At 37.0% G+C, this 14,109-nt stretch overlaps 1 protein-coding gene across 1 annotated transcript; it reads left to right on the forward strand.

Moving 5' to 3' along the window:
* Positions 1 to 273: 273 nt before the first annotated feature.
* Positions 274 to 3,359, forward strand: LOC104904739 (uncharacterized). Its single transcript, XM_010693103.4, has one exon. The coding sequence runs from the start codon at positions 929 to 931 to the stop codon at positions 3,041 to 3,043; it is 2,115 nt and encodes a 704-aa protein (XP_010691405.1). The 5' UTR covers positions 274 to 928; the 3' UTR covers positions 3,044 to 3,359.
* Positions 3,360 to 14,109: the final 10,750 nt, after the last annotated feature.

A 14,109-nucleotide genomic window follows, 5' to 3' on the forward strand; every position in this document is an offset into this window, starting at 1 on the left:
AACTTTATATTACTATAAAAACAATGATAACTAATTGGACAAAACTAAATGCAGCCCTAAGGACTGCATATAAGAAGCTAAAAATGGAAAAAACAAGCATTAACTAATCATTTATTACATAGATTAATGCAAACTTTTGTCATAAATTTACAACTAAATTCCATTTTAAGCAATATATTTATGTCTTATATATATTTAGAGCTGCATATAGCATAACCCTAAATATATATCGTAAAAGTTTTGCATTGACCAGCATAAAAAGTACAAGTGTAACATTTAAAATGAAACGGAGAGAATAACTCACAACACATAATAATTTCACTTCTTTTAACCTATTACACATTTGAGGAGTGTATGATTAGTTAAGAGGTTATTAGTATGATTAATATTACTATAGCAAAGTGCTCTTTAATCTTTATACAATTTTCTAGATCAAATTTATGGACATGCATAGGACAATAAAAATAGAGTGTAGGGGGGTTGAGTTATAAATTCTTTGTCTTTAGCGCAAAAAAAAAAAAAAGTCACTAGTATAGTAGTAAACCAGTAAGTAGTGAACTAGTCCACTAGTAAGACTAGTACCAGTACCACCAAATACTCATATAAAAAACTAAAAAAAAAACCCCTTTTTCCTCCCACGCTTTACCACACCAAGTGAAGTTACAAATTTACCCTCATTCACCCACCATTTCCTCAACTAGAAAGTAAAAACCCCTGTAATTCTCGTCAATTTCTCCACCCCCTTTATTTATTTTCTCTCTCCTCTCTTAAACCCTTTTTCTCTCTTCCTCTTCAACCTTTCTTTCATCATCATCATCACTACTCCAAAAACAAAAATATATAAAGAAAAAAGTAAAAAAATATCAAAAAATAAGAGAGAGAAAGTGTTGTTTTTCTAGTGAGAGAAAATAAAAAATAATAATCAATAATGGATCCGCATACTCAGAGAGCAGAGGCGGAGCGGTGGTTAGGTATAGCGGCGAAGTTATTGACGGCGCGTGATTTTTTAGGGAGCAAAACATTTGCGATCCGAGCGCGTGAAGCTGATCCTAATAACGTTGTTTCCGATCAAATTCTAGCCGTTGTAGATACTGTACTTGGAGGTGAAAAGCGCGTGAATTCAAATCAACAACCTGATTGGTACACAGTACTACAGTTACCTAGACTTGTTCGTGACCCTGACTTGATAGCAGACCACTATCGACGACTTGTGATGTGTTTGAATCCAGATAGAAATAGGTTTCCTTTTGCAGATTATGCGTTGCAGCTTGTTATAGATGCGTGGACTGTGTTATCGGATCCTACTAAGAAGTGGTTGTTTGATAACGAGCTTGCGCTTTATTTGCAACAAGCGGAGCCTGTTGTTGTTGCTACTAGTGGTGGTAACGGTGGTAATGGTGGTGGTGGTGGTAGTAGTAGTGTTGCAGCGGCTGCTGCGGTTGCTGCGAGTGGGAGTCAATTGAATACGTTTCAATTTTTTCAACCCCAACCGCCGCTGCAACAACAGCAGCAACAACCGCAGCAGCAACAGATGTGGCAATCACAGCAACATCAACAGCAGATTAATCAGAGAGAGTTTATGCCGTTGCCGATTGAACAGCAACGGCAGCAACAGCAGCAACAGCAACCGCAACAGCAGCAACAGCAAGTTCCGCCGCAGTGGCAGATGAGGGATCCAACACCTTCTAAAGGAGGAGGAGAGAGAAATAAAGGGATTTTGAATGGGATTGGAGGAGGGGTGAGAGGTGGAACAGCTACGTCTCCGATGATACCGACACTAACTACACCTCGGCCTGTTCCTCGGGCTGCACCAGTAGCTCCACCACCACGTGCACCATCTCCATCACCAACGCCTCCGCCGCAACCTGCAGCAGCAAGAGTATCTGTTGCTGCTACAGCAAGTGTTGCTGTTGATGGTAATGCTGGAAATACCCCTACTACTATAAGTAATAATGATAATAATGATGGTAATATTAATGCTGCTAATGTGGGTAATGCTGCTAATGTGGCTAATGTGGCTAATGTTGCTAATGTTAATGAGAATAATGATGATGATGATGATGTAGAAGACGTAGAAAGTTTTTGGACAGCTTGCCCTTACTGTTTTTATATATATGAGTATCAGAAAGTGTATCAGGAGTGTACTCTTAGGTGTCAGAATTGTAGGAAAGGGTTTCATGCTGTACAGATTCCAAACCCGCCTCCGATTAGTTCTGCTAAGAATGCTGGTGGTGATGTTGGGAAAGAGAAGGATGTGGAGAAGAATAAGGAGAAGGGCAAGGAGAATTCATTCTGTTGTTGGGGATTTTTCCCATTAGGGTTTTCGATGACGGCTTGGAAAAAGCAAAATCAAGTTGGGAACTTGAATGGGTCATCGACTTGGGTGCCCTTTTCACCGATGTTTGCTAGTCCGGTTGCAAATGGGGGTGGGGATTTCCAGTGGTTTGATAATAGTGGTGGCAATGCATTTGTTGGGCCGAAGAATGTCGTGAAGAAGAGTACCCCTAGGGTTTATATAGATGATGAAGATTTTCTCGCGCAATCTGATCCTAGTGATCCGGATTCATCTGATGGTGATTGGAGAACTTATAATCAGGAAAAGAATAAGAAGAAGAAAAAGAGGAGAGGGAATGTTGTGGGACATAAGAGAGGAAGGCAGCGTAGAGCTGATGGGTCAAATCAGGTGAAGCATAATGTAGTTAGTGGAGGTGGAGTTTCTGTTGGTGGTGAGAATATGGATGATGGGTCTGATGCGCAAGAAGTTGTTGTTGGGTTGGCTGCAGGAGATAAATCTGATGCAATCAAGACTGTTTCTGCAACCCATACAAGGAAGCAGACTAGGAGAAGTGTGAAGGATGTAGGGAGGTTAGATTTGAATGTGGAATTCAACAATGAGGGTGAAGACCATGCCCCTGCAGTAAGTGCAGTAAACGGGGAGGAGGATGGGATTGAAAATATCGCATTTTTTGAAGGTCTTGACGAGTTTCTAAGTACATTGCCCATACTAAATGTTGGTGGAGATGAAAAGGCAAAGCCATCTTAGCAGCACCAGGCCTATACTCCAATCCGAATGCCTCTGATTGTTCCTTTTTTGCAGTTTTTGTATGCAGGTAGCTAGTCTTGATGTATGTAGAGCAGTCAGGATTTTCTTAAAGCTATTTCCAGACTGCCAGTATTTAGTATGTAATTTGCAGGGATTTGATCATCAGGTCTTTTTCTCCTTTTGCTGTTAGAATCCTCCCCTGTAGATTATCCTGCTGTGACGAATAATTTTCTCATGTTAATTTTGGTACAATTATGAGATAAGCAGGGTAAGCTTGAACCGTTTCTGTAAATAAATCATCATTTTGTACTTTCCATTGTGCTGATTCTCTGTGAGACCCTGCTCACCTTCCTTGAAAGAGTGGGGAAATGAGCAAAGAGATGATGGAGAAATAACAGAAGAAATTATTTTGCATTATCGCCTCATGCGACGCGAAACTGATTCCCCATGAAACTTCCCTAAAAGAGTTGGGAAATGTGGAAAGAGCTGATGGAGAAATAACCGAAGAAAATAATTATGCATTATCGTTCTCATGCAATGTGAATTACACACTCTCTCTTTCAGGTCAGTGCTGGAAATATCTGTTCTTTTAAACTTTTTTACTACGCAACTTGGTAAAAGAGTTGTAAAACAGATATGGTAGATTGTTGATATTCGACTACAGGAGTACAGGGTCATGAGTCTTGGATTCTTAGTGAAGAAGTGATATGGGAACTCTATTAACTTTGTTCCATGATAGTAGAGATAGCAATTCATGCTTCTGTCTACAATTGTACTTGATTATTCAAGTGGATACTTGTCAACTGGAGGATTCCTGGTGGTTATGACAGCAGTCATAGCACTTGCTGTAAGTATGTTCCATATATGGTTCTTTCAGAAATGCTTATAATTTTAGCAGATCGTAGGGAAATTTATGTATGTCATCTTTAGGACACTTAGCTCTCTGTGTTGACCTACAATTTCTGTTTGCCTTTGTCCTCTGCTGTGCTCTCTTATATATTCTTTTTTCTGAATTAGCTGCTAAGTCAGAAATATGCCTGAGCTGGTGATGGAACATTTTAAAAACCTCAGCTTATCAAGCTTTTGTTTTTTTTTTTATTGATTTCCTCCTGTAGTATCTGTAATTTACTTACTCCAAGTATTAGGATGAAAATGACCAAAAGATCAATATTACCAGTCTGTACTTCCCTCGTTTGCTTACGCAGTATTGCTGCGAGTTAGCTATCTGGCTTGTGAATATTGTGTAATATGTGTTCTTATGGAATATGGATTTCTTCATTGGTATATGTTATTGCAATTAATAAATCATCCATATTGCACTAGTTACATTTGGCTTTCATCTATTTCTTCTATGTGCTTGCAAAATTAGTGCTCTCTCCTGCTTTCAAGTACCTGGTTGATCACTATTATCCATTTGAAGTTCTCTACTGATTTTTGAGCCTTTTGTTGATGGTTATTCTGCACCTTAATATGCCACAAAGCCTTACATCTTAATGAGAATCATCTGAGGTCAATTCTTAAACATCCCAAGACGGCCAACTGCCAGTTTACCTCAGAGGTCTCGCCATTCAGAACCAGGAAAGCTCTCCTGTCTCATTCCATATCCTGATGTTTTGGTCTATGCAGTTTCACTCTTGGTTGTGCTGCTGTGCATGGTGTACCAAGAGTAATAATGCAACTGTGCTGGCTCTAGTCCTTTACTTGGAGGTTTAATTCACAGTAATTTCCAATTCATTAATGGAGATTCAGTCATCGGAATATAGGCATGGAAATTGACAGAAATTTGATGCTCCTCATTGATCTGATAACGGTAAGACCACTTCGACTACATATATTAGTGAGAAAGCATGTTTTTAATATCAATGCAAATGTACAAGAATTGCTTGTGAATGCTGATTTGTCTTTGATGGAAGAAGTTATGCTGGTAGGATGTGCTTTAGTTTACCTCCTTCCCCATGCCCACCAATAATCTTGGAAGCCGATGATCTTAACTGTCATATTTTGTACGGCTTGAAAACAAAGTTCCCCAGGTGTTACTTTGTGCTTCTCTGCCATTGTAGTGGTTACATGACAAGTGGGGAATTTCCATTTAATCATTATGATTGAAGACCTTTGGACTTCAGAATAGTTGGAATCTACACTCTTGAACCTTATTTTGTTTGTTTGTGAGGAATAAGTAGTTTGAAGTATTCTAGTGACTAATAATAAGTGTAAAGTATATGGATAAGTAAATTCAATAATATTAAGAGACAAGATGGCTTTAATAACCAATTATAATTGATGAAGAGGTAATTTAACAGTCTATAATGGATGTTGCTGTTTGATTTAGCATATTGAAATTTTGCTATAGAATGACCTATATGTGGTTCCAAAGCTTTTATTTGGTTCCACAGTTAGTGGCAGGAATCTTTACGCAACTTTTCCTATGTAGCTAACTGATCTAAAAGTAAATAACTGTAGAGATTGAGCATGTTTCTCTTGTGGATGTCCATCTTGTTTACAAATTGTATTTGATGCAGACATGCAGTGGTATCTTATAATTTATATGTTGTAATAGTTAGAGGACAAGCTTTCTGAATAATAAAGTTATGTCAGTGTAAATATAGGCTTGTTACCTCTCTACACTAAATATAAGCTTCTCATTGGGAAAACTTGCCCTCTGAGTGTTAGTGGTCAGTACTTTTCCCTTGGACTTGGGTTCACTTTTGAGAGTTCAATTTTTATTTTTATTTTTATTTTGAGAAAATGGACTTCCATTAACAAGAAGAAAGAACATCAGCACTCAATGCATCAGATAAGTCGTATGGGAAATCTACAGTCCACAATCTATCCTCATTTTAAAAGGACAGAGCTCCGCAGCAGCATGCGCAGCCTTGTTCCTTGCCTTATAATGTGCTTCCAGACCCAACATATTCATAGAGCCTGTCAATTCCCTGATCATCCAAGATACTGCCCAACCCCAATTGATCTTTGATGTCCTTTAACACCTTGTTGATTACCAAAAGACAATCACTCTCCATTTTCCTCTTTTTAGATCCCAGTTTGCAGCCTATCTCTATAGCATTCACGGTATTGAGAGTTCCTGGGGGCACAATGTGTTGTATTAGGTGGTCTGTTGCGTGCGATTCTTTACCAACGCTTCATGAGGCTTTTTCCATGAGGCTTTTATAGGAGTTGAAAAGTAAAACCAGCAATTGAGAACTCTGTGGTGTGCTTTTGGTCTTGGTCGTGCCATCTTAGATCACTTTATTTGTGTCCTGAGTCTGACAAATAGTGCTTACAGATCAACAAAGGGTGTGTATGGATTAGTGATTTGATACATCACTGTGAGTCTGTAATGTTTCTCTGTATCAAATGGATTGTTTTTGCTAATAGATGAATTCTACTTTCTTGTGCTACTTTATTTTAGATTATCGCGTTAATTATAGTAGGTTCTACATCACATGGAAGTGCTGCTCTGGTAATCATGTACTGACATGGAAAGTCAATGACTTGCAGATGCACCTTGTAAACATAATGTCACTATGTCTCATAGATTGGGTGTGGGAGGAGCTCTTATCTTCTCCCTTCTCCGACATGGCTTGCAGGTAATCATGTATTGACATGGAAGCACAATGACCTGTAGATGCACTTTGTAACATGATCTATGTATATTTGCCTGCAGTTTGGCATGGAATACAACCCTTTATTGGTACACAAGCACACACTCGTGAATTTGTTGATATTGATCCTTTGCCTCCTAGGAATCATGCATTAGCATGGAGACATAATGAATTGTTGATGCACTTCGTGACACGATCTATGTAAATTTTTCTGTAGTTTGACATTTAATATAGATCTCTACTGTTACACAAGCATATACTCATAAATTTGTCGATATTGATTTTTGGCCTCCCAAGAATCTTAAATGCTCAGTTTTTCTGACAGCTTTCTGCTCTGCCATCTTTTCTTCAGCTGAGGGTGTAAGGGATGGTTGATAAAGTCTTGCTTTCACATTTTATCATACATATGCAGATCTGTAGCGTGCATTTTGAAATCTGAATCCCGTCAATGGGATCATTTGTTGATTGCTCCTTCTCTGTACCAGAGGCAGGCGTAGATGTGCATATGTTGTGGTGGTTTACTGAAGCATCTAGTTGATGCTACCCATGGTTATTGGCAGCAAGTGGTGTTGTGCAACATTATTTCGTGATACTTGATGTTTCTACCCCCTTAAAAATCAATAGTTTTTTTTTTTTTTTTTTTTGGTAATTATCAGGTAGAATTACCTCATAGGTGATAAAGTCATGCATAGGTGATTTTTACCATCACCTCATCCTAGCTAAAAGTATGTTCTCGTAATCTTTAGTAGCACTCCTCAATGTAAGCCCCGTTCATTTTGGTAAATATTGAGTCAGTCTGCCAGTGTCACTACACTGCTAGTGCTGGGGGAAGGCCTTCCTAGCTCTTCTAAGTGTCATCATAATTGCCTGGCTTTGAAGTTTATTTATGGTGACTTGGCTAGTGTTTGCTTGTCAAATGTGCATACGAAAGGTGTCTAATTCCTTTATCTTAGGGATTTTTGTATGGGATTGTCCGCGTTTCATGTCGCATCTTCATTATCAAGAATCATAGATGAGGCAAATTAGCGTGGAATGAAGAGAGTGGCGATGATATATTGGCTCTGGCTACGAGGTAGAGATTAAAAATCGGGAGCTGTCTTTTCTTCTTAGGTAGTGTCATTATTTTCCGTTGCCACATCTTAAAGATCTGAAGGCTGGTAGGATCTAGATTGGGATTCTTCCCCTCTATCATTTAACCCTTTAGAAGTGAAGCTTCAATATTAGATACTTGATAGAATATTGCAGTGGCATGAAGGAGTTATAAACTTGTAATCTTCCTTGCTTCCCCTTTTGTCTAGTCTCTAGATATGTGGTGCACAAGATTTGAAAGTTGTATGTGCTGTTTACGCATTTATACCATTTTCAGAACAATAATCGTTAAACAAATATTTGAGATTTCAAGTTATCACCTCCTGCAACATAATTTTATATTTTCTGGTGTTCAGTTATTTCTCAATTGCCTATCCTTGTTATCGCATTTTTGTCAAACTAGCTACAATAGTTGGAGAAGACCGAAGACTACTTTGCCTTTATCATATGCTGCTGATGAGTATCTCTGCTACTATCTTTCTAATACTGATAAATTCATATATTGGAGAGTTACGTCGTTTATAGATTGATATGTTGGTGTATGGATTTTGATATTGCTGTCATTTTCAGGTTGCAGAGACTGCACAAGGCTTACTGCTGTCGAAGAAGATCCAGCTCTTTTGGTCTTGTCTTTCTAAATATCAGGGAGGTGAAACTAGTGTGTGATCAATTCTCGGCTTTGGTTGTTTCTGGTTGAAGCTTGTTTCTTAGATAATCTTACACAGATCTAACAGAAGGGTGTGAAGTGCATATGGTAGCACAACTTGGATGATTTGATAATAAATATGTCCTTGGATAGTTTGTTACCTTATCACCTGAGAGCACATATTCCCTCGTGAACCTAATAGCTTTATCAGAATATGATCATTTTTTGGGGTGTTTTGTGGAAGGGGATTGAGGTCGCTCAGCCCGATTTAGCCAGGCTTTGGTGCAACTTCGGCTCAAAATGTTGCATGAGGCTGATCCGTATATGCACTCGGCCCCACAATCAGTTCTGCTTTATTCTAGCTAGACGTGTTTTCTGTCGAGCCAAAGGTCTCTCCTCGGGTGATTAGGGTTTGGCTTGGTTTGATGCTTTAGCTGAGGTACCCAGATTCTATCTCATGAGTCATGAACAAAATAATGCTTGCATTTTTGGGAACTAAAAGGATAAATACATGGGTTTGGACATTGGGAAACGTATGAGGGTGTTTTGGATAGTTTAAGGACAAAAAAGTGTATTAATAATTGACAAATCAGAAGATTAGTACTATTTATGTTTTTTGGGGGGTGTACAAGTAGCCACAACAACAGTCTTTTAGACCAGATTTGAATATTTTGTGGGTACCTAAGCGGTGATCTAGCCAACTAAGTACATTTTCCAAATTTGCAATGAAAGTGTAGGAGTTTTTTTTTTTTTGCGGATCAGTATGTCAATGAATATGGAGCATTGGAACATTATTCATATTGATCAGCTAATAGATATACTACCTCCGTCTCAATTTAGTTGTGATACTTTTAAAATTACGGACTTTTAGGTAATTTTTGGAAAGGAGAGATAGAGAAAGAAAATAAAAAGATTCCATGTGATAGGTGAGAGATAGAGAGAAGTTATTACTCAACATAAAAGTGTCATAACTAAGTTGAAACTTTTTAAAATAAAAAGTGTGGTAACTAAATTGAAACGGATGAAGTATAAGAAAGTAGACATTTTCTTCTTTCATGACATTGCCAAAAACGGATGTGTGTTATGATAAAAGGGTGTGGAGTCTTGCTCCTGATGGTAAGTATTCTGTTAAGTCTGGGGTGGAGCTGCTGCAAGGCATTAGTAGTCGGCAGGTTACTCCTTCGCCGTTTAGTTGGATTTGGAAGTTGAATATCCCTCCAAAGATAAGATTTTTCTTATGGAAATTATGTCATTATGGGCTACCTACTAAGAAAAGATTAGAGTTAAGTTATGTTTTCCTTCCGATGGAGTGTGTTTTTTGTAACCACCACTTGGAAGATGTGGCGCATTTATTTTCTACATGTCCGTTTATGGTTGATGTCTTTGAGGAGCTACGTGGATTGATGAATTGGCCTATCCCTATTCCCTCCTATAATTGAGGATGGTGTTCCCTTTCATGAGTTTTTTCTTTCTTTAAAATCTTCTTTCTCGTCGTCACAAGTAGAGTGCTTCGTTATTGCGTGGTGGTTTGTGTGGTATGTGCGTAATGGGGTTATTTTTCGCCAGGATTCGTCTTCCCCTCGAAAGGTTAGTATGATGGTCAAAGCTTTTGTGCATAATCTTTCTGTTTCAGGATCTGTGGTAGCGAAAGTGGATTCTAGTTTTTCGCTCTCGGCTAGGCACAAAGGGAAGAGATTCATAAGGGGTTAGGTTGTTTGGACCCCCCCTCCGGCCGATTATTTTAAGTTAAATTTTGATGGGTCAAAGCTGGCAAGTGGGCAAGCGACTTTTGGGTTTGTTATTCGCGATTCTGAAGGCTTAATCCAGTTGTGTGGTGTTGGGAATTTAGATGTCGATGCCTCTATTTTAGAGGCAGAGGCTAGGGGTCTCCGGGAAGGTCTTAGAGGGGCTAGATCTCTTGGGATTGCTAAACTGATGGTGGAAGGTGATAATTTGGCTGTTATTAATGCAATTAAACAGGTTTGGAAGATTCCTTGGATGATTCATTCTATTATAGTTGACACAGCTAAAGATTTGGGCCAGTTTGAAGATGTGCAAGTGAGTCATGTTTTTAGGGAAGCAAATGCGGCAGCAGATTGGATGGCTCATCGTGGGCATTCGACGAATTCAACGACCTACTGGTTTGATGTTCCTGATTTATCTTTCGCTGTAATCATCCGCAAGGATGCTTTAGGGTGGCCCAAATCTTGGGATCCTCCCTAGTTTTTTCTTTCCTTTATAATAAAAAAAAAATGACATTGCCAAAATCACGAGATTAAAATTTCAGGATATACTATTATTCATTGACTTTTTATAGTTATATTTTAAGGTCGAGGAAGGCCCCCTGATAGATCAAACACTTGACGTTGGGTTCAGAAGATAGAAGAGTTAACTACTCAATTGTCAAAAGCCCAAATATCTCAATTACCAATGTGTCAAGGATGAAGTGGGTTAAAAGCCCAAATATATATTATGTTTACCTTGCCCTTGAAATCAGGCCCAAAAGTTTTAGTTGGATGTAATTGTTTTTGTTTTTTATCCATATGAACCATGAAAATAGTACAAAGAAGGGGAAGGAAAATCGAACCTATGTACAGTACCTAAATCTTAACCACTAGGCCAAAACATCTTTGATATGTAAGCTTATTTTTGTGAAGAAAGGAAGGCACGAAGTGTGGGAAAATGTCAATTGTGAGTGAGTATAAAGTTTAAAGGGCTATGTAGTTTGCATTATGACTTTATGAGCATATGCCATAAAGTAATAATATTTTTTAAAAATTATAATAAGCACATTTTATATGTAGTGTGACTTTTATCTCAGATCCATGTTATCTAAGGATAATATATATTCCATCCGTCCCAAATTATTTGTTACATTTGCTTTATCACAAAGATCAAGGAGGAGATCTCTCTCTCAAGACGAGAATTGCCAACACATAAGTTACTCAAACATAACCTAGCCCCCCCCCCCTCTCCTTTTCTCTCTCTAAAACCCTAGCCTCCCTTACGCCTTCTTCATCAATTAAGGGGCTGCCATGGATGTTTTCATCCATGGTAAGCCCCTTTTTCCCTTTTATTTTCAGTTTTTAGTTCATTTTCTTGTTTTGTTCAATAAATTAGTATCTCTTTATGAGATTTTCTCAAACCCTTTTATGGGGTTTTTAGTTTCTGTTTTGGAAATCTCCTTCTCCCCTATGGGAGTTGTGAGTATGGTTATTTTGTTTTTAGGTATGAGAAATTACTCTCATTGGTTGAAGTTCGAGACTCAACATGAAGAATTAGGGTTTCACAACTTCTGTAAAATTATGGAAGACTATTGGAGTACATTCATCCCAAAATTTCCGCATCTGCAGATCATATGCCGAACTAGAGCGAACTCACAGATTGCATTGCTTCAGATGAAGATTTTTATTAAGGCAAAATTAAGTCAAATCTGCGATGTTTACATTTCTAGGGTGATATGTATTTCTATTAGAATTTTATGTTTTTCAGAAATAACTTGTAAGTGTCGTTTGGCGAAATATTAATGAAATTCTTTTTCTTTCAAAAAAAAAAAAAGATCAAGGAGGGAGTGGGGACCATTGTCATAACAAGAATTAACAAAAAAGCAAATAGGTAAATTGTGGGACCTATGTACTATATATGGAAATATTTACAAAAATCAAGGAGGGAGTGATGACAAATTTGTAAATAAAGTGTGGGACCTATGTACTATATATGGAAATAGTTGCAAATGTAGCAAATAAATTGGGACACACCTAAATGGCAATATGTAGCAAATAAATTGGGACGGATGGAGTATATGTGTGTTTGTGACTTGTGATTTGTGAGTTGAACACCAAATATTAAATTTTCTTGGTTACGTAGTAGGTAAAGATGAAGAAGTGCTACTGAATTGGAATCTCTCTGCTCTTGCCGTTAAAGCCGACCAAGTTAGGAGTGAGAGCAAGGGTAAGGGGAATCTCCTATCCCAAAGTACTCTTGTTGAGGATTGGATTCCTAACTTTGAACTTAAAAAGGTGTAATTCTTACCATTAGGCCAAGCTTAATTTGGTAACACCAAATATTCATTGTTACGGTTTGTTGTTGTGTATGTTTGTTTCTTTTATATTATAGATGGGTTATGATATTTCCAATGTTTTATATTTCCTCTATTTATTTTGAATGAAACATTGGATGAAATGACACTATTCATTGATCAATTTTGATTCCAATTTGTCGCCATTATATATAAAAAAAACATAGTCAAGTGAGATTTTGTTAGATTTGTTCCATTTCATACTTTCATACTATCAAATTACTAACTTTTTAAATATTTTTTACATGTACACAACTAAAGATATTAATGATCAAAGAAATGCGTTAGGTTACATTAAAAAAAAAAACAAACGTTTCAGAACGAGAAAGTATTGTACTTTCTTCCTCTCTTTGCTAGGATGAGAATCCACCAATTCTCTCTCACACAATTCTCTAGCCCTTAGAACATGATTGGGTAAAGAGATAGGGTTATTGTATTCACCCAATATTTCACTAAGTGATAAAAACATTTTTATATTTTTTGTTTTATCTCCAATGAACTATCATTTCTCTCTTTCTATCCTTGTTTAATATTGTCTTTTAGCTAATTATTGAGTAGCTTAGACAGCGTTAGTATCTGATATGGTGTGATCTAGATGTTGATTGAAGATGCTCCTTTGTTTTACCTTCCTTTGATATAATTTCTTTTTTTTGCAATTTTGTTTCCGTGTGTGCAATAATGTTGTTCTTCCTCTACAAATATGGGCGTTAAATATGCTATGTGACGGTGTATTACCTGATGGTGGTCCAACATGAAAGCACTTCTCGTCCATAAAAAACCATATATTGAATTTGTACACAAAAGAGAAGAATGGTTTGACCTACTCTAAATTGAAAATCACAAATTATGTCGTTCTATTTTTTTGGATTGAATTAATTGAAATTTAGTTCAATGAAATTAGTTTTCTCTTACCGTTTCAGTTTAATTCAATTTAGACAAATTAAGTTCAATTTAGTTCAGACTACTTAAGTTAAGTTAAGTTCAATTCAGTTCAATGCAAAAGCCTTAGTTTAACGAAGAACATTTTGGTAAATAGATTTGGCCCTGTTTTTTTAGCATAATTCAGTTATTTAGTTTAGAATTTCAGTTTATTTCAATTCAGCTACTTTCATATCGCAATTTTACTTTAGTTCAGATCAATTCAACTCGTTTTAGTTCAATTCGGTTAATTCCAGTTTAAATTAACCCTAAAGAATAATCTCGTTATATATATATGTAAAATTCGTGAGAAACAACCTTTTGTAAGCATTTTTTACGAGAAACAACCTTTTAAAATCTTTTTGCACTTAACAACCTAATCTAAATTTTTTTTTTTTGCGAATATCACACATCAAGCCTTCTTTCTTGTGGCGTTTATTCTTGTTTTCAGGGGTTAATCAAGGCGTTTCCTATGTTCAATCTTCGCACTTAAAGATGTTTAATATCTTAACCAACGCTTGTGATCGTAAATTAAAATCGAAAAACAAACCTTGAAATCTGACATCGCAAAACAAATTTTAATTAAGGTTGTAAAATGCGAAACAAATACTAAAATACTGTTTCTCACAAAAAAATATTTATAAAAAATTATTTCTCGCAAATTTTCGGATTTTATGTTTAGGTTTTGAGATTACCTCGAAGGTAATAAGGTATACAAGAATTGAAAGTAGTA

The sequence above is a fragment of the Beta vulgaris genome, chromosome 9 (assembly GCF_026745355.1).
Source record: "Beta vulgaris subsp. vulgaris cultivar EL10 chromosome 9, EL10.2, whole genome shotgun sequence".
Classification (NCBI taxonomy): Eukaryota; Viridiplantae; Streptophyta; class Magnoliopsida; order Caryophyllales; family Amaranthaceae; genus Beta; species Beta vulgaris.

Bases quoted from the DNA above. Each gene is read 5' to 3' on its own strand.
- LOC104904739 (XM_010693103.4), top strand. From the start codon at position 929: ATGGATCCGCATACTCAGAGAGCAGAGGCGGAGCGGTGGTTAGGTATA.